Source organism: Nicotiana tabacum, chromosome 10, assembly GCF_000715075.1.
Source record: "Nicotiana tabacum cultivar K326 chromosome 10, ASM71507v2, whole genome shotgun sequence".
In the NCBI taxonomy this organism is placed as follows: Eukaryota; Viridiplantae; Streptophyta; class Magnoliopsida; order Solanales; family Solanaceae; genus Nicotiana; species Nicotiana tabacum.
The window spans coordinates 146344322-146364266 of record NC_134089.1 but is presented as its reverse complement, the minus strand read 5'-3'; the positions used below and the strand labels follow the sequence as shown (position 1 = coordinate 146364266).

The following is a 19945-nucleotide window of genomic DNA, read 5'->3' as shown; positions in this document are numbered from 1 at the left end:
TACCAAGTAGCAACAACGACACAGTTGAAGCTGGGAACAAGCTCTGCTCCCCACTCCTGCTATTACTTGTATTATCAAAGAAATTATAGATGTTATATTATGCAATGTTCTTCCTTATTTTTACCTAAAGCTTTCTTGAAAACGAGATTGGAAAGACTTTTTTCACTTTAATTGGGGTGCATTATTGGAGTAAAACACCACATTTCAGCAAATATAAGTGTATACTAGTTGGTGCAAGGGAAGCAGGTCCACCAAAAAAATGACTTGCATTTATTAAGATTTTGTAGTCCAGTGAATTATGACTTACATCTCAGCCTAGTGGCAAACAAGAAGAAAAGAGTGGTGAGAGCCATTGCCTGCTTCTCATGACCGCTTTTGCAGCCGTTCTTCTCTACAAAAATGGAGAACTTTACAGCTAGGCCTTGGCACTCTTTCTTTAGAATTCCCTCTCTTTCTCTTCCCCGAAATCCTTCTCTTGATCTGTCCGTGTGTATAACATGTATATCTGTACTCTCGAGCAATAAAATGAGAAATTTTTTTGACATAAAGCATTGACATCATCTCCTTCCTGAGTTTGGAAGAAATGCATGTGCTCAGATTGCAGCTTTCCATAAAGTGTTCTCCCCTTCCCCACACCGTCTGTGGACCTCCTTTAATCTGTCGACGGACCTGCATATCCCGCTGCAGGTCCAGTCAAATGAAGCAACACAGATGTTGCCTGCCTGAGCCTTCCATTCACAATCTGCAGCAAAAGTGTTTTGCTTTAAATAATACTATGTGATAATAGAAAGACGAAAACTGAATAGGTGTACGAGTTGCAACACAATGGATTAACTAGGTTCAACATAGCGCAATCACATTCCAAGCTTTTCACATGATTCTCATCCTTTCCATCTCTCTCAGCCAACATCTTGAGGGAGATAAAGTCTTATTATGATAGCACATTAAGACGCATTAAAAGGAGAAAGCTTTACCTGGTGGAGTACCACAACATAATCTGCGATCATCTATATGGTGCACGTCAAGTCCAATAAACCAAGCTCCCAGAGACACATCCTCATTGGCATATTTATGTAGTACATGCCTGCAACAATCGAGAAGATTATGATCAGAATTTCAAAACAAAAGGGGAGGAAATCATTCTATTTGATTGTGTTCAGTCCATATAACTAGAAAAAAAGACAAAGGAAAATACTGAACTTGTTTACTGATATGTAGGAGGCCAGGTCCTTTGAAATGGCATATATTTGGCCTGTAGCGTGACGGAAGTACTTGTTTCCCGTCTCCCCAAATTTCCAATATTCTGGTTCATGGTATCGTACTCCCCTGTTCAATGGAAAATTATAAGATGCTAAAGTAATGGAATTTAAATTGAATTCACTAAAGAAAATAAAACCCTTACTTCTGAGCTAGCACGGGACCAGATTTCATGCACCCAATGTACACACGAGGCTTCTTACGGTGCCTCGCCAGTGTTTCTGCCAGTGTACCTGCAACAGAAGTAGAAAATGAGCTTGATATAGCAAAGAAAACAAACTAGTCAGGGGACACCACTCATATTTGCGCTGACGAGTTAGTAAACTTGGACAAACTTTAGCCAGCTTCCTCTTAGGATGTATTCCATAAACATTTATCACGCTAATTTATTATGGGAAGTAAGACATGTAAGATGATTATGCTATTGCCAATGTGGAAAATAATGTCACAAATTCAGTTACCTATATTTACATGGACATCATCATCAACTTTAACGTAATACTCTGCATCCCATAGCTTAACAGCAGTAGCAAAATAAGTCTTTGTCTTGGCAGACAATTCTAGATAACCCTCGACGTGATCCTGTTCAAAGGCAGCAGCGTTATGTTACCAAAGCTTATTTATGAGGACAATTTCAAAAGAATAGAGTTAGTACATATTGGGCTAATTATAGAGAGAGGATTACCAAGCGCAAGAAATCACCATGCTTTTGGTCCTCAGCTTCAATAGCTCTGTCCAATATACCCCCTAACGTGGCACTGCATGACAAGTTTATAGCTTTATTAGTCCGCAAATTTAAAGTCTATGCTGTCTATACATCTGCAGATAAAATCGCTAAACATTTGCAACTTCTTAAGTACCTACCCATGACCAATGACAAAGCGCATGATGATTCCTTTCTCTTCTTCCAGCTTCTTTCGTTTTTCACCTATTTACGACATTATTAACAAGGTCAGATATCAGACAGAAGCAATGTCCACCAAAAGATGAGTTACATAAACTAGAAGGGGAAAAGGGCGTGGGAACAGCGGATACCTTGTGGCATCCATGTAGCACGAACTGAATCCCTTCTTTTTCTGCTACTAAATGCGGTATTTATTCCAACCACCACAAAATATTTTCTCTTTCTAGGTGAATCACCCTTCTCAATGTCTTGTGATAGAGGTGCACCGCTAAGAATCGACTCCTGAGTGGCCTTTGCAGCTGCCAACTCCATCTCCAAATTTGAAATTGTTTTGTCTAGTGTCCTGTATAAGATATGCAGTCATAGGAAATTAAAACTTACTAAACAATAATAGGAAAGAAAAAGAGTGTTGAGCAACACTCACTGAAGAGCATGATGTGTCTTAGAAACTTCTCCGAAAACATCTTTGGATACCAGTTTTACATCTTTCTGCTGCAACTGAAACAACACAAGATAACATCTAAGAAATCTACTATGGGAATTAAACAAGAAATTGAGGCTCAAGTTGGAGATTTCGATTAAAAAAAACTAGAACAGAAATACTCACAAATTTTGTATCGCAACCTTCTGAAACTAAGTTGAGTCTTTCAGCCTCTACTGCAGTTGTTCTTGTAATACCACCTTTTGTTTCAGGAACCGTCCACATTCTGCAACATCAGATACTTATTTTATTATGGAATATACCATTTTTCAAGAGTTTATATTCACAAAGAAAGATCATTCCACATAATAATTGCAAAGCTAGAGTAAAGAGTGGTGTTTCAATATCAAAGGAGTAGTGTTGTAATATTCTAGAATGCTCCTACAACTAACTGTTGTTTATAACAATCAGCACTGTATAGTTTACTAAATCCAAATCCTTTTTGTCAAAATACCGAAATCCTTATTCTTATATGACATTCAACATATTATTATTTACAACAACAATAAACCCAGTGGAATCTCACAAGTGGGGTCTAGAGAGGGTAGTGTGCATGCTGACCTTACCCTACCCTGGAAGGTAGAAAGGTTGTTTTCAAAAAACCCTCGGCTTGAAAATAAACAACATATTATTATTTAATTCTAAAAATAATTAAACATGTTTGCGTACTTGTTCAGTGTGCAAAGGTAAAGAAGAAATGAACAGTAACAAAAAGGGAATGCCAGAAAAGAGGATAAAAGGGGACAATGAGGGAGAATAACATAGCTTGAAGTTTTCATGGTTTAAAATCTGAACTTTTCATTAATTCTGAAATAAGGAATAAGCCAACTGGTGATCAAAGGTTATTTTGAGGCCTAAAATATACACTTCTGTAAAATCTCAACCAGAATGTGACTACAGATCTACAACTGCTATACCATTTTATTTTGCACCAGTACCATTATACAAAAGGAAAATATAGGAAAACCAGACAGAAGACTCAGAAATTTCAAAAAAAAAAAAAAACAATGGAACAGCATCAAAACTCCAAGATTATTTTGCTTATATAGAAACAACACCACAAAATCTCCTTTTGAAAGAACTAATAATATTACAAAAAATTCTTCCTGATAAACTACCAGATTCAAAATGGCGCAATTTAGAAAAAGTGAAGACATCAAAAATTGGTTGAATTCACATAGGAGAATCTAACAAGAGAAAATGAAAATTTCTGATAAAAGGTAAATTAATTTACCTGGCGGTGAAGAACATTCCAGCACAAAAACTACCTATACAAAGAAAAAGAGTCCATTTTTGAGAAATAACACTTCTTGATTGCGTTTCTACTAGTCCTCTGTTCTTGAAAGACATTTCCAATCTAATTGACTCTTAATTATCCTCAGCCAATCTACCTTTCTGGTTAAAACCCCATATGCCGAACTCAAAGAAAGAACCAAATCGAAGACACCCTCAAATCAAAAGAAGCTATATTGGCCAAAAATATACACAGAAAACTGTTAGTATATGTAAGTTTTTGAATTCTTGAACACAAACTTTGAGGAAGATTCAGAGCTATAGGAAAGAAGGTATAAGAGCTATAGCTATAGGAAATGAGGCTTAAAAAAGGATGCCTTGTTCTCACTTGTAATTTGTTCCTTTCTTTTATCCTTTGCTTTGTTCTCCTCTCTCCCCCGCTATATTATAGTATATACACAACTACTAGTACTACACTTTGCAGGTAAGCTACTTGGAATAGAAGTGAGAAGACTTACTAACTGTCCCAGTTTTGATATACTAAATTTACCAAACAGTCCTTGTCCGGACTACGGACCATTTTCCCTTACTTAATTTGAGATGGGGATTCTTGAATAACTGTAACAGTTTCTTGGTTTTTTTGTCTTAGTGTGACATGAATGCCCTTTCCTTCTTTAACTTTTTCTTTAATGTGAATATATGCTTTGGCAGTTTTGTTTCAGGGACAATAGTTTATAGTGACAGGCGAATCAATACAGAGATTAATATGGAGGAGCAAAAGAAAAATGTTAAAAAGTGAGAAATAGCCATATTTACATCTGTAATTAAAAAAATAGTCATAGTTTTAAAAGTAGTCAAAATTTAATCATTTTTTTATATAAAAATAAAATCTAAACAAAAATATTCTTAAAAATTCGAAAAAATTCCAACATATTATGTTGGAGTTCGACGTTTTTACATATGAGATAATGTGATGGAGTTCCAATATAATATGCTGAAAGTTTATGATTACATAACCATCATATTATGCTGGAACTTTCCGTGTGCTGGAGTTCCAACATAATATGTTATAGATTTATATGCATGGGCTCCATAATCCCGCATATTATGCTGGAACTTTCCGTCTTTTGACAAAAAAAGTGGCTATTTTTCAATTACTTTGCAAATGTTGGCTATTTTTCAATTACTAGTCCAAAAACTGGCTAGCCCGTGCTTACCCACAAGGGTTGTGGTGGAGTGGTAAGTACTCATTCATCCTTAACCAGAGGTCTCGGATTCGGGCCCTGAGTATGGAGTCATCTTTGTTAGGGAGCATTTTACCCTCCCCTTCCAATGTGAAATTTTCTGGCGCAAATCCAAATTTAATCGGACTCCAATGCAGGTACCGAAAACCGAATGGGATACCAAGAAAAATCTTGACATCTGTAAGGACATTAGGCTAAATTCATTTTCATGTGCTTGTCAAAAGGAAAATTTTAGCTAATACTCCAGTGCAAGTTTGGTAGTATTTCTGTGTTTAGCATTTACTGTTTTTTATTGAAGGGGAAATGATTTTCCAATTTCCTAACTTTGTTTCTCTTGTGGGCCTTAATCTAGTAAATTTCCTTTTATGTATTAAGAAAATTAATTACACTCGCACATTACATGATCATTAATTTGTTATACAATACAGCCTTGATGTCGCTAAGAACAGAAAATAGTTTTCTTTGATTTTATTTTGTGTTGGTTTTGTCTTATTTCTTGTTTTTTTGTTTTTGTTTATGTAAAAGCTTGGATATGGTTTTGGAAAATTGTTCCATACATATTTTCGTGACTGCTTAAACTTGGGTTCATTATTTGCAAAGTGGAAAAAAAAAATCTTGTGTTATGTATTCCGTTTTGTTTCTACTTGATTTCTTATTCATAAATAAATAAATAATAAAAAAAACTAACATAAATAGCTACTCACCAATCATTTAAAGGGTGATTTGCAGCTGTACCTTATTTTTATGTCACCTTTTAACATATACCCTATTTTTAAAAACTATTGATTTCGTAACTAACTAACAAAAAATCCGTAATAATATGACCATTATACCCCTTCCAAAACATATAAAAGTTGCATCAAGCATACCCAGATTCAAATTCCAGATCTCCTCCGTATCTCCTCCATCAGTCAGTCTCTCCTGAGATCGCCTCTCGCAACCAGATTCAAATTCCAAATTCAAATTCAAATACATTGTAAGTATTCAAATTCATCTCCAGAATTCAAAATAGTTTTTGAATTATATGTTTTCTGATTGATTGATTGAAGTTGTTTGACGAACTTCACTGATATGCTGAATTTGCATTCTAAATCTGTTTGACGATGAATTCTAACATTCTAATCCGACAAATATGCTGAAATAAGCTAAATTTATTTAGTTCATATCTAAAAAATTCAGCAAAACGAGCTGGCAAATAACACAACAAAGAAAAAATTATACTAAAACATTATATGAGTGTTTTAATATTTAAAACACATATGCACAAAAAACTTCAGCATAGGTGCTGAAATTTTTTTGTTAATATTTAAAAGCTGAAGTATGCCTATTACACTGGGTAAAAAAAATAAAACATAAATTAAAATTTCATATTGCACAAAAAACTTCGGCATAAGTGCTGAAGTTTTTTAGTTAATATTTGAAAACTTCAGCAGGAGGAGCTGAAGTTTTCCTATTACGCTGGGTAAAAAAAATAAAACATCAATTAAAATTTCATATTGCACAAAAAAATTCAGCACAGGTGCTGAAGTTCTTTAGTTAATTTGTAAAAACTTCGGCTAATGGAGCTGAAGTTTTCCTCCCGCACTATGTATTTTATTATCATTTTTTGGAAAAACTTCATACCAAAAAATGCTTATGTTTTCAGGAATATGTAAAACATTTTTCATATAATTTTTTGTATGCTGAAGTTTTTTTAGTTCATCTGCTTAAAAATACTTAATATTTTGTCATGCAATATGTAATTTTCGGATAAGTTTTTGTTAATTGTTCTATTATTTTCTAAGTTTAAAAAGAATTTTTAGTTCATGCTTGAAGTTTTCATCAAGCACTGTGTATTTTATTATGATTTTTTGAAAAAACTTCATACCAAAAAATGCTTAATATTCGGATTAGTTTTTGTTAATTCCTGCTGAAGTTATATAGTTCATTTCCTCTGCTATTTTTCGAGTTTAAATAGAATTAATATTAAAAAAGCACAGAAAAAAACTTAAAACAAAAACTGAATATTTCATTAAACATCAAAAAAGATAAATTAAATTACATAAATAACAAAATAACATAAATAACAAAAAGAAAAACTAATCGTTCATATCATCATCATCATCGTCGTCGTCACTACCAGATGGACGAGCATCTTCATCAGCAAGATTATCAAATCTTGCATACATCACAAGCGTATCAAGCTTGTTGTTAATTTCTTCCAACTCCCTGTCGTACTTTTCTATGAGCTGATCCAGTTTCAGCTCAAAAGCCTCTATAATGTCTTACTTGATTTCTTCCACTATTTGCCTGATGACAGCATCCATTTTTCTCCTTTTTGTATTTTATGTCTGCTAAAATATATGTGTTTGAGTGAATAAACTCACAAGGAATAGCGTGCTTATATAGGGGAAATATAATTATTATACTAACATATACCCCCAACGCAAATATAATTACTACTTTAATTGTGTAGGTTACTCATGTATACTATGCAATTAATACTGAAACATGCTCAAGTTTGTTGAATTCATTTGCTAAAACTTCAGCTCAATGTGCTGAAGTATTTGGTTCATTTCTAAAAACTTCAACACTTAATGAGCTGAAGTTTTTTTCCCTGCATTCATGAATCTCTGTCATACAGCTTTTTCAAAAAAAAACTTCAGCTGATATGCTGAAGTTATTAAGCTTATTTTAAAAAATTCTGCACCTAATAAGCTGAAATTTTCTGTGCACGATTCATTAATTATGTCATACATCTTTTTCCAAAAAGTTTTAGCAGAAGATGCCTAAAAATTCTTCTGTTCACTTTCCTAATACTTGCCACTAAACATGAATCTGCAGGATGAGTTCGATTTGCGTTGTTATAACTTTTAATGGGAGTTGGACTCCTGATTTCAAATACTTGGATCATGATGCAAAACTTGTTCTACTTAATAAACACATATCATTCAATACTTTCCTGAAGAAAATTAGTGAAGTTGCAAATATTGATTCAACCAGATATGCACTAAAAGTATGGTTTGATATCAAACTAAATACAAGCAAAGGAATGCTTGTAACTTCTAATGAAGAACTCAGTATCTGTATACATTTGCTTACAACTGATTTACCCTACAAGAATTGTCATTTCATCATCGAAAAAATACAACCTTCAGAATCTGCAGCATTCAAACAATTTCTTGCATATACGATAGATTCAGAACCTTTTGCTGATTATCAACATGAAGTAGGACAACCAATAATGGAAGTAGACAACGAGCAACAACTTTCTAACATTACAGTTGCTTCAGAATATATAATGCTGCAACAATTACCCCCTCCTCCAATAAATTCAAACCAGTTTGTCGATGACCAAGAAGAAGAAGGACAGTTAATAATGCAAATTGACAACCAACACACAATCCAGCAAAGCTTTTTGTTACCTTCTGCAATGATAAACAACAACGAAGATGAAGTAAACATGGAGCTTATACCGATAACATCAGATAGAATTGAAGAAATTGCTGAAAGTTTTTGTGTTTTTCATAAATCAAGAAAAAGAGTGAGGAGAAAGATGAAAGAATCTCCACCATGTAAAATACTTAGGCACGATGCGTTGCCTGAGGAAGTAAGAGTTGGATCATTTTTTGAGAACAAACAAAACATGACTAAATTTTTCTGCAGCTTGGAGATAAACTAGAAAGTTGAATTCACTGCTATTAGATCATGTTCAAAGAGATACGAGCTGAAATGCATCGTGGACAAATGTGGTTGGAATGTACGTGCTACCAGAATAAAAAATTCCACACTATTCAGGGTGATAAAATATCATAACATCCATGAATGCTCGGTTGATGCAAGAAAATCATATCAGAAGCATGCTACATCAAATTTTATAAGTGAATAAATTATAATACATGTTCGAGACAAAAAGATAGAGGTTACACCAGCCTTTGTAGAAAATGAAATAAAAAAGAAATTTGGAATTGACATTGGTTATCACAAGGCATGGCGTGCTATTCAAAAAGCTGTTACTTGCATAAGGGGAACACTTGAAGAGAACTACCAGATTCTTCCTTCATACCTACACATGATGGTGTGCAAAAATCCAGGAACGTACACAAGCATAAAAAGAGATGCGCAGAATAGGTAAGCAAAACAATACTAACCATCATCCTGAAGTTTCAAATGTTTCTATTTGAAAAACTTCACACCTTATGATTTGTTTTTTGTGTTTCACTGTACAAATTTGCTTACATGTTCTTTGCTCTTACAACATCAGTAGCTGGTTGGTCCTACTGTAGACCCGTTATTGCAGTAGATGCAACGTTTTAAAAGTCCAAATATCGTGGTGTTCTATTTGTTGATGTATCAAAGGATGCAAACAATCAAATCTTTCCTCTATGTTTTGGTGTAGCAGAATCAGAAAAGAATGAGGCATACATTTGGTTCTTCGGGGAAATGAGAAAAGCAATTCAAGTCCGTCGTGAATTGGTTTTCTTGTCAGATAGAAACCAATAGATTGCAAATGAGATTAGAAAAGTTTTTCCTGGAAGCTCACCATGGTATCTGCCTCTATCACTTTGAAAAAAATTTAAAGCAAAGACATGCAAAAGCCACGGTAATAAATCTTTTTCAAAGTGCTGCAAGGTCATACAAACGTGAAGATTTTAATTAGTTAATGTCCCAACTCAAAAGTATTGACAAGAAAACATACAATTACAATATGGAAGAGCCTCTAGAGAGATGGGCTCGATCATGGTTCCCACAGCGACGTTATGATATGCTAACAACAAACATGGTAGAATCAATAAATTCTGTTTTACTAAAAGGGAGAGAAATGCCTATTTTAAGAATATTAGATTTCATCCAAGAAAAGTTGGGAGAGTGGTTTTACGAACGGAGAAAAAAGGCAAATAAAACTTTTCACAGAGTCTCAATATGGGCAGAAGAAGAGATGACTAAGAAGATGGACTTGGCTTGTAAAATGTCTGTGAGTATATTTATTAACTTCAGCTTTTTATATCTGTAGCAGTGATTTACTGCTTACATTAAAAAATTTCATACTTTTTTTTGAAGCAACAATACACTAATATAGTTTGTCTTAATTTTTTATTCCTTGTTAGGTGTTCAACCTTAATTCAATGTTATTCAGAATAAATAGTGAAGAAATCAAATTCATTGTGGACTTAAAGAAGAGAACTTGTGACTGCCTGGAATTCCAACTTGATGAATTGCCCTATCCACATGCAATTGCTGCTATTAATAAGAGATATCTACAGAAATCTAATTACTGCTCAAATTGGTATTCAAAGGAAACATGGTTGAAAACATATGAAGGACATGTGAATACCGTGGGAGATCAAAAATCATAGGATATACCACAAAATGTACAATTTGAGATCACAAAACCTCCCGATGTAGAGATTTTACAAGGAAGAAGACAAAAGAAGAGGCATATACATATGACTGAATCAGTACCATTCAAGTCTACCAAATGCAGTTGATGTAAACAAGTTGAGCATAACAGAACAACTTGTTTGTCTTCTCCAGCACCTCATCCATATTCAAAGAAACACACTGAAAAATACTCCAACCTTCAATAATCCTTGGTCTAAATTTAGACTTTCATTATTGTATGACATATTTGAAATGTGATTTGTTTTCATAGGAATAAAAAAAGCTCTTGTACTATTTTATATACTACTAAAGTACAAATCACTCATTTTTGTTGCGCAGGCTTACAGGTTTGGTTACATTTTAAAAAAGTACGCAATGACTTCTGTGAGAAAAAACTTCAGGTTACATTATGTGAAATACATATCCTTAACACAAACACACACACATATACACACACTCAAACACATACACATACGCATACAACACACAAAAGAAAGGCATGTACAAACAAAATCTTCAGCATCTCTAAGCTGAAGTTATAGAAAATGAACTTAATAACTTCAGCATATTCATTACAAAAAAGCACAGCATAAAAACATAAAAAAGAATTACAAAAACTAAACATAAAAACCAACTAAGAAGTATAAAGCAAATACTAACAAATAACAAGGATAATGCAATAGAAAGCTAAGAAGAAAGAGGATGAGAATTACATTGATACAAAAAGAGATGAGAACAACACACAAAGTACAAATAAAAACATCAGCTCTCTGGGCTGAAGTTATACAAAATGAACCTAAAAACTTCAGCTCTCTGGGCTGAAGTAAACAAAAAAACACAACATTAAAACATAAAAAAAGGATAACAAACACTAACAATCATCACCACCACCACCACCATCATCATCATCACAGTACTCCTCAATTTCTCTAAATATCTCATCATTATTAGTATCGGAGATAACTATAGGGTAGTCGGGCAAAAGACTATTGAATCCAAGGAGATCAATCTTCAACTCGTCGAATTCATCACGTAGCTGACTTTGTTCGACGATTACTCGGTCCGTAAGAGGAAGAAGAGTCTTCAGGTTATTTTGCAGCTTGGAATAGTCGTTCCAGCTGGGAAACTGAAAACTATCAAACTGCTGCACAACCTTGTCGAACGGGGTTGAATAACCTCCACAACTACGTTCCAGGTTAAGCCTGTTCTGGAATGATTCATTGGCAAAGAGTTTTGGTCTGATTCTCTCCCAATCAGCCTTTATTTGATCCCACAAAAGCATAAGATTAGCCATCGGTTTGTTATTGTACTACTCACACTTCAAAGTCTCCCGCTTCTGCATGATTTTATCAATATTAGGCTTCCTATTTCCGCTTCCACCAGACATTTTTTCTTTAACAAAAATTGAAAGACTAAGGATGAATATAAATTTAAAGGAATATGATGGAAGTCTATAAATGACTATGAAATTTTCAAGTGAAGAGATTGTTAATATAGACAAAGAGTTCACCTAATCAATTAAATATCTATAAATGTAAAAGTAACTTTTCAGGTGTTTTTACTGTTTTACGTTCAGAGAAATTGAATGAAACAAGATAAGTAGGTGGTAAAACAAGTATGTGGTAAATGCAAAAAAAAAATATAACTTCAGCCCTAATAAGCCCACAGTTTTTCTATAGTAAAAAAATAACTTCAGCCTGAAAAATAACTTTTCGGATCATTTACTATATGGTCAAACAAATTTAAATGAAAAATAAAGTAGGTGACAAAAGACAAAAAGTAGATAGTAAATATAAAAAAGATAAGTATCAACTTAAAAAAATACCAAAACATGCTGAAGTTTTTGTCATAAGCTTTTTCAAAAACTTCAGCCCAATGTGCTGAAGTTATTTAGTTCATTTCTAAAACTTCGGCACATAATAAGCTGAAGTTTTTCATCGTGCATTCAATAGTTTTGTTATAAATGTTTTTTCAAAAACTTCAGCTCAATATGCTGAACTTAGTTAGTTCATTTCTGAAAACTTCAGTACTTGATGAGCTGAAGTTTTTCTCCTGGACTCGATAGTTTTTGTCGTAAAGCTTTTTCAAATAACATCAGCTCCATGTGTTGAAGTTATTTAGTTCATTTCTAAAACCTTCAGCACTTGATAAGCTGAAGTTTTTGTCCTGGACTCGATATTTTTTGTCGTAAAGCTTTTTCAAATAACTTACGGAGAAAAAGCTTAAGTTTTTGTCCTACATTTGACACTTTTGTTATGACTTTTAACCAAAACTTCAGCTTAAAAGGCAGAAGTTATTTACTTCATACTGAAGTTTAGCATATTTGAATCAACCCAAGTATACTAAAAAACTGTAATGCGAATAGAACAAAAATTTAAAAGACATCACATAAATCACAAAAAATAACGTATATTCACACAATCCAATTTTGTTTTCGCTTACATCCTTGAAAAAAAAAATTAGTTTTTTGTTTACAAGTTATTCTCTATTCAAAAAATTGACAGAGTGTCTTCATATTCTCCATAGTCATGTCCTAGTTGCTCTTCTTGGGTTTCTTAACAAAACTCCATGAACCTTACTGTGTCTTCAACTGATTCACAAAAGCGGCAATACGAGCATCTTTCTTTACCACCTTGTACGGACCTCTGAATTACATTTGCCATATTATTGCATTTTCCACATATGTGCATCTAGGAGGACTCACTAAGTGTGAAAAGGCGTTCATGCAAATTCGCTGCAACACCATGAGTTATAAGACAGTCACCCTCCATTTCACCAAATTTAATTCCACCAAAGCGTTTTTTGTCAGACACATGTTGACAAAGTTTAGTACTATGATTTTTTTAGCAACTCCCGTCTTCTTTCATAAGAAAAAAACAAGAAAATGTTGGCAAAGACATGCTTACTGGTGTGCAGCTGGGAATTCGTGGGAAGCAAAAATAATGAAGATGAAGTCCAAAAAACTTCATATGTGACGGAGAGTGGCCACATCAGATACTCGAGCTCCAAGACAATTTTACTAAAACTTAGATTTATCAACTAGTAAAAAGAGCAAATTGTCCTGAGCTCGAGTGTTAGATCTAGCCACTCTCCTTCACATATGAAGTATTTAGACTTTTCCTTCTTTATCTTTGCTTCCCAAGAACTCCCTGCTACACCTAATAAGCATGTCTCTGCCAACATATTCTTGTTTTTCTTTGAATATAAATTTAAAGAAATATGATAGAAGTCTATGGATGAATATGAAAATTTTTAAGTGAAGAGATCATTAATATAGTCAAAGAGTGCACCTAATCAATTTAATATCTATAAATGCTGAAGATATTGTTAACTGTTTTTTCTTCAGAGAAATTGAATGTAAGTAGATAAGTAGTTGGCAAAACAAGTAAGAAGTAAATGCTAGTAGTTGGCAAAACAAGTAAGAAGTAAATGCTAGTAGTTGGTAAATGCAATAAAAAAATAGTAAAAAATAAGGCCACAAAAAGTATGTGATATAGGTGATAAATGACAAAAAGTAGCTAGAAAATGCAAAAAAGATAAGTATCAAATTAAAAAATACCAAAACATGCTAAAGTTTTTGTCGTAAAGCTTTTTCAAAAAACTTCAGCCCAATGTGCTGAAGTTTTGTAGTGTATTTCTAAAGACTTCAGCTCTTGTTAAACTGAAGTTTTTGTGTTGCATTCAATAGTTTTTTCATATAGCTTTTTCCAAAAAACTTCAGCCCAATGTGCTAAAGTTTTTTAGTGTATTTCTAAATTTCAGCTCTTGATAAGCTGAAGTTTTTGTGTTGAATTCAATAGTTTTTTCGTACAGCTTTTTCAAATAACTTCAGCCCAATGTGCTGAAATTTTTTAGTTTATTTCTAAAAACTTCAGTCTTGATAAGCTGAAGTTTTTGTGTTGGATTCAATAGTTTTTTGTACAGCTTTTTAAAAAAACTTCAGCCCAATGTGCTGATGCTTTTTAGTGTATTTCTAAAAACTTCAGCATTTGATAAGCTGAAGTTTTTGTGTTGAATTCAATAGTTTTTGTCATAAAGCTTTTTCAAAAAACTTCAGCTCTTGATAAGCTGAAGTTTTTGTGTTGGATTCAATAGTTTTTTCGTACAGCTTTTTCAAAATAAACTTCAGCCCAACGTGCTGAAGTTTTTTAGTGTATTTATAAAAACTTCAGCGTTTGCTAAGCTGAAGTTTTTGTCCTACAGTCGACACTTTTGTTATGACTTTTAACCAAAACTTCAGCTTAAAAAACAGAAGTCATTTACTTCATGCTTAAGTTTTTTCAACAAAAATGTACTTAAAATTCATAATAAAAGACACAAATATATTTGTATGAACAAAAGTGAAATAAAAAAATACTTAATGTATATTCACAAAATACAAATTATGTGCAACCAATCCTCTAATCAAAAAATTCACACACAACCTCTTCAAAATCTCCATAATCATGTCCTTATTGTTCTTCTGGAGTTTCATAGCAACTATCTTTTTTCCACTTTCCATGAGCCCAAATATTGGCAGCCAATTCTCTCCTGAAGGTCAACGACTGACTTTGATCGAAATTGAAGACATCTTCTTTATTCAACCGCATATCAATTAACTTAAGAGCAAATACACCACAATCAACACTACAAAAAGAAAATAAAAAATAGTTAACACAAGGGCAAAAAATAATAAACATAAGATGCATGGTAAAACATATGCGAAACACGTACTTCTTAGTCTGCTACGGTGAGGTCATCCACATAATTTGAAATTTTTCCACAGGACTAGCCCCATAAAACTTATTGTGTGCCCCAAATTCCAAGTATTTGAGACAGTGTGGGATCAACCGGGCATAATTTCTGACATGTTCAACCACACGCTCATATGTTACACTGCCCATGGAATCATACACATATATAATTTTATCTTTAAAGTCCAGAATTCCAAAAAAGTAGTGCGTAGATCTCTGGCCCGTCATTGGCTTAAGTCGAAATGGAAAGAATACTTTTCTGGCAGATGCCCATGAGATACCACAGGAAAGGTCGAGGCCTTTTACGTAGTTGGCCACCTTTTCATTCGTTGATTCTTCCTCAAACAAACTAAAGTCCGTAAGTGGCCGAATAACCGCTTCTTCTTCTTCTTCTTGAGCCTGTTGTTTGGATATCCTTTTTCTCTTTGATTTGCTCTTTTTTCGATCCTCCATTCTCTTTTGCTTCATTTTTCTAATTTTATCCATCTGTTCTTCTAAAGGATGAATATCAGCCAGCTTAGTCATATACTGATCAAAAATTAAATCTGTTACTGCAAATCTTGATTTTGGATAAGCTGGAAGGTGATAGCAATATTTTTTGTGCAAGTAATATATGCCCACATCCATATGCTGCAAATGAACAACAAGAAATGATAACATGTGAAAAAACTACAAACAACATGACAAAAACTTAAGCATATTCAGTTTGAAGTGTTAGAAAATAATCTAAAAAACTTGAGCATGTTTGATTTAAAAGTTTTGAAAAAAACTAGAGAATGCATGTCAAAAACTTCAGCATGGTTAGGCTGAAGTTTTAGCAAATAAGCTAAAAAACTTCAGGATTTTAGTATGAATAAAGCTGAAGTTTTCCAAATTACAGTACAAAAACTTTACTATAAAAAATAAGCTGAAGTTTTGGGAAATATAGTTGAAAACCAATTTAAAAAATAAACTTAATAACTTACTTCATCCGCAAGATCAGAGCTAGGATCCATAAGCTCGGTAAAAAATAATTTTCGAATATCAATTCCAGCTAATATGAATGGATTGGAATCATATTCACTGGCATCCATCTTCAACCACTCTATAAATCTTTGCATCAATCCACTGTCTTGATTAACATAATGGAAGGGATACCTTCGTATATTCTTTCCTACTTTCCAATCTTTCCCCCTTTCCTTTCATTTATGAACTATGTAAGGAGATCTCAACCAAATACTCTCCATACGAATCCTTTTCCCTTTTTTATCTGGTTTTCCTTTTGCTTGCTCTTCCTGCTATTCCGTCACAACTAACTGTTGTTGTTCAGCAGCAGGGGGAAAAACTACAGCTATCGTGGCAGATGCTTGACCAACTCCCTACTATTCACAACGTTTTTGTGTCTCTTCACGAACAACAACAGCAGCAGAATTACCTTCTGAATTAGTCCCTTGTGTACTACCAAGTGAAAATGAATATAAATTGAAGTTGGGGATATCACTGGTATCACACATAGGAGAATTGAAAATCTTCCTTCTCTTAGGTTTTGGAAGAAGTTCCGATGCATCAGATGAAATCTGCAAAAGCAAGGAAAATATAAACATAAATAAAACTGATAGAAAACACACATTAGGCAAAAAAAAACAATTGTAATCGAATTGCAGAAAAAACTACCTGGTCTAAGTGTTGCGACACAGATGATGTTTGTATTCCAACAGATCTTGTATCTTCATGCAAATAAATAAATAATATTGACTAAATTTTATAAAATAATACCAATACACTTCACACCTGTATGTGAGGTAACATGTGTGAATATATGTATTTCTCTTTTTTCATATAGTAGCATAAGCTCACCAAATTCTTTTTGAGCTGCCTCGAGTCTTTTTGAAAAATCATTCAAAAACATAAAAAGAAAATAAAGTATGTAAAATTTCAAACTATAAAAAATATACTTCGATCAAATATAATAAATTCATGATCTATAGAATACCTTGACGTTTGTCTTCCGCTGTGGTTTCCCCAGGCTGCATGCCTTTGTCGATATCAGCATTTCCAGCTTCATTCAATTGTGAACCAACGTCGAGGAGCATTGGAGTATTCTCTAGAAAGTTTTTCTCAACTCTACCTTCATTCAATTCAGCATCATCAGAGAGTTTTTGAGTTGTGTCAATTGAGGCACAACTAGTTTCAACTTCCACTGCATATTCATAAAGAGGGGTAATAGATCAACTAGTTTTTCTATATATATAACATAGAAAAAATTTATACATGTAGCAAAAAATTCACTACAGGATATTATAAAAAAAACATTTAAAACTTCAACTCTAAGAAAGCTGAAGTTAGACAGTCACAAACAAAAACTTCAGCTCTAGAGCTGAAGTTCGACAGTTAGAAAAACAAAAACTTCAGCTCTAGAGCTGAAGTTCACCAGTTACAAACCAAAACATTCAGCAAAAAAATATGTTGTAGTTTTTACAAAAAAACACAAACACATGAAGCAAAACTTCAGCTTCAATCTAAGGTATCATTGAAATATTATAAACTTCACACTTTGTACCTGTAGTAACAATTTCCTGTGTATCACCACCTAGAAGTTCTTTGCAAATAGCTAGTAATCCTGCATACCGATCGTCTTTCCCAATAGTGCTAGACACATCACTCGCTTTCAGTTCTAAAGTACAAACAGGTGCTTGATCTCCATCGCCAAACAAATTGCCTTTTCCAATATCACTTTCCAAAGCACAGCTCGGTGCATGTTTTTCAGTGCCAACAACTTGATCATCTACACCTTTTTTGATCATCATTTCCATCTTTACTCTGTCTACAAACACTGGATTGCTCCTCTCCACCTTGTTGTTGAACATGTTGATCGCCTTCAACAACTGCTTCCTTATATGTAGCATTATCATCTGCGATTTACGCAATGCATCATGAGCAGTATGTTCTTCAGTCTCAACAACTTGATTATCTGCACCTTGCTTGCTTCCAATATTCTCAGTTGATAACTGTGCTTCATCATTTCCATCTCTGCTCAATCTATCAGTACTGGAACGTTCCTCTTCAACTTGTTCTTGAACATGTTGATCGCCTTCAAAAGCCGATGGATGTTCGTAACAGTCGTTCATCCTATCATATTCTCGATGGTTACTCAAATAAAAATTGCCATCGTCCATTCTATTTGATTTGTTGACAATCATAAACAACTATTCAAACTTCTTATCGAAATATTCCTAGAAAAAAATTACTAAGAATGATTAATCTGAATAACATCAGCAAAAATAAAAAGACTTCTTTATAAATTAGCTTACCTTCACTTTTACAAAAACCGCATCCATAATAGCAGATCGCTCCTCCTTTTTAAACTTATCAAAAACTTCGTTCACGATCGTGCTTCTTTCTTTTTCTGCATGCTTTTGAACCTCCGTCGTTAACCTCTAGAATAGATACACAACAAAAATTCAGATATAGAAGAAAACTTCAGCTCAAAAACATGTTGTACTTTTACAAAAATAAAACCAAAAAACTTCAGATCAAAACTTACAGAACATATTGTCTCAAGTAATTCATTGTCATCAAAGTCAGATGTAGAACATGTAGAACGACTCTGGGTACGAGATGATTCGCCAATAAAAGGAGTTTGTTCGGTTCTTTTGATCGATTCCGACTACACGGTGATTCACCAATGACATGAGTTCGATTCGCTTCTTTTGATCGACTCAGAGTACGTGGTGATTTACCAATGACAGGAGTTCAATTCGCTTCTTTTGATCGACTCAAAGTACGTGGTGATTCACCAGTTGAAGGAACTACATTAACTACCTTTGAACGAATCTGGCTGCATGGTAATTGTCCAATTAAAGGCATTGAATTCAATTCCTCTTCTGTAGTAATTATATCCAATACCCTAAAGTCGCGATATCTCTGTTTAATACAAAAAATTATATTATGAGGAGATAAAAACTAACACATCAACATATTAACACAAAGACAAAAAAAGTAACTTACTTCATGAGTACTGAACATATGATAAAGTTCGGGAAATTTAGGCTCTCTCACACATACATAACGTAACATCCTGGGGACCTGAGGGGTATCAAGGTACTCATCCTCTCTTATATACTTCTCCCGAACATCTGGGAAGCACTCATAGAACCAAGCACATAACGGATATAGAAATCTACCAAGTTTATACTCAGTTGTATGTAATTTGTTCTGCTTGTCCAATGCATGTTTCAGTGAATAAATGAGCTTCTCATAAGCCACATTACCCCAAAGATATTCAGCACAAACCTTATCATCTTCAACAATAGATGCGTACTCCTCCATCACAGATGACACAGTATTTTTCCCAAACAAAATAGACTCTACAACAAGAAGTTCCATAAGCTTAACAACATCATCATCACTCTCGCATACGTGTACGTGATTCACAGCATTCTTTGGAATTTCATTGTGAGTCATAAAACTTCAAATATCCTTCAAAGTCACACCCGACTTACCAAAATAGCGCTTCAGAATATTGCTCTCTCGATTAATTGGTTTTTTAACATTATGTGTTGTGATCCGCAAACCACACATAATGTGAAATTCTTCAAGGGTGAAGGAACATCATGGCCAAAAATCTTGAAAATAATAGAGTCTCGATCATTCGTGAATATTCGAGAAAGACACAGATAATGAACCAACTTCATGCTGTATTTGAAATTCTCCATAGCCATAATGTATCGAAATGTACAATTATTAAGCTTAT

General features: G+C 33.7%; 2 protein-coding genes across 2 annotated transcripts; one reads left to right on the top strand and one right to left on the bottom strand.

Annotated features, from left to right (window-relative positions):
- Positions 1–247: 247 nt before the first annotated feature.
- Positions 248–4370, bottom strand: LOC107809018 (putative beta-1,3-galactosyltransferase 2). Its single transcript, XM_016633599.2, has 12 exons — positions 4264–4370; positions 3877–4106; positions 2769–2868; positions 2586–2659; positions 2293–2504; positions 2122–2185; positions 1943–2015; positions 1719–1839; positions 1403–1490; positions 1201–1326; positions 975–1084; positions 248–742 (listed from the first exon to the last, which is right to left on the bottom strand). Exons 2-12 carry the CDS (start codon positions 3990–3992, stop codon positions 594–596), a joined length of 1233 nt encoding a protein of 410 aa, XP_016489085.1. The 5' UTR covers positions 3993–4106; positions 4264–4370; the 3' UTR covers positions 248–593.
- Positions 4371–9761: 5391 nt separating this feature from the next.
- LOC142165443 (uncharacterized) lies at positions 9762–10455 on the top strand. The gene is made up of 2 exons (XM_075223997.1): positions 9762–10073; positions 10207–10455. The coding sequence occupies exons 1-2, from the start codon at positions 9762–9764 to the stop codon at positions 10453–10455; spliced, it is 561 nt and encodes a 186-aa protein (XP_075080098.1).
- The last annotated feature ends 9490 nt before the right edge of the window (positions 10456–19945 follow it).

What these genes read in the sequence shown, in the direction of transcription:
- LOC107809018 (XM_016633599.2), bottom strand. Translation starts at nt 3,992, where the DNA reads ATGTCTTTCAAGAACAGAGGACTAGTAGAAACGCAATCAAGAAGTGTT. An exon ending in CGCTTTGTCATTGGTCATGG is followed by an intron (nt 2,016 to 2,121) that starts GTAGGTACTTAA and finishes CTTGTCATGCAG; the next exon opens with TGCCACGTTAGGGGGTATAT. An exon ending in TGATGTCCATGTAAATATAG is followed by an intron (nt 1,491 to 1,718) that starts GTAACTGAATTT and finishes CTTCTGTTGCAG; the next exon opens with GTACACTGGCAGAAACACTG.
- LOC142165443 (XM_075223997.1), top strand. Translation starts at nt 9,762, where the DNA reads ATGTCCCAACTCAAAAGTATTGACAAGAAAACATACAATTACAATATG. An exon ending in ACTTGGCTTGTAAAATGTCT is followed by an intron (nt 10,074 to 10,206) that starts GTGAGTATATTT and finishes ATTCCTTGTTAG; the next exon opens with GTGTTCAACCTTAATTCAAT.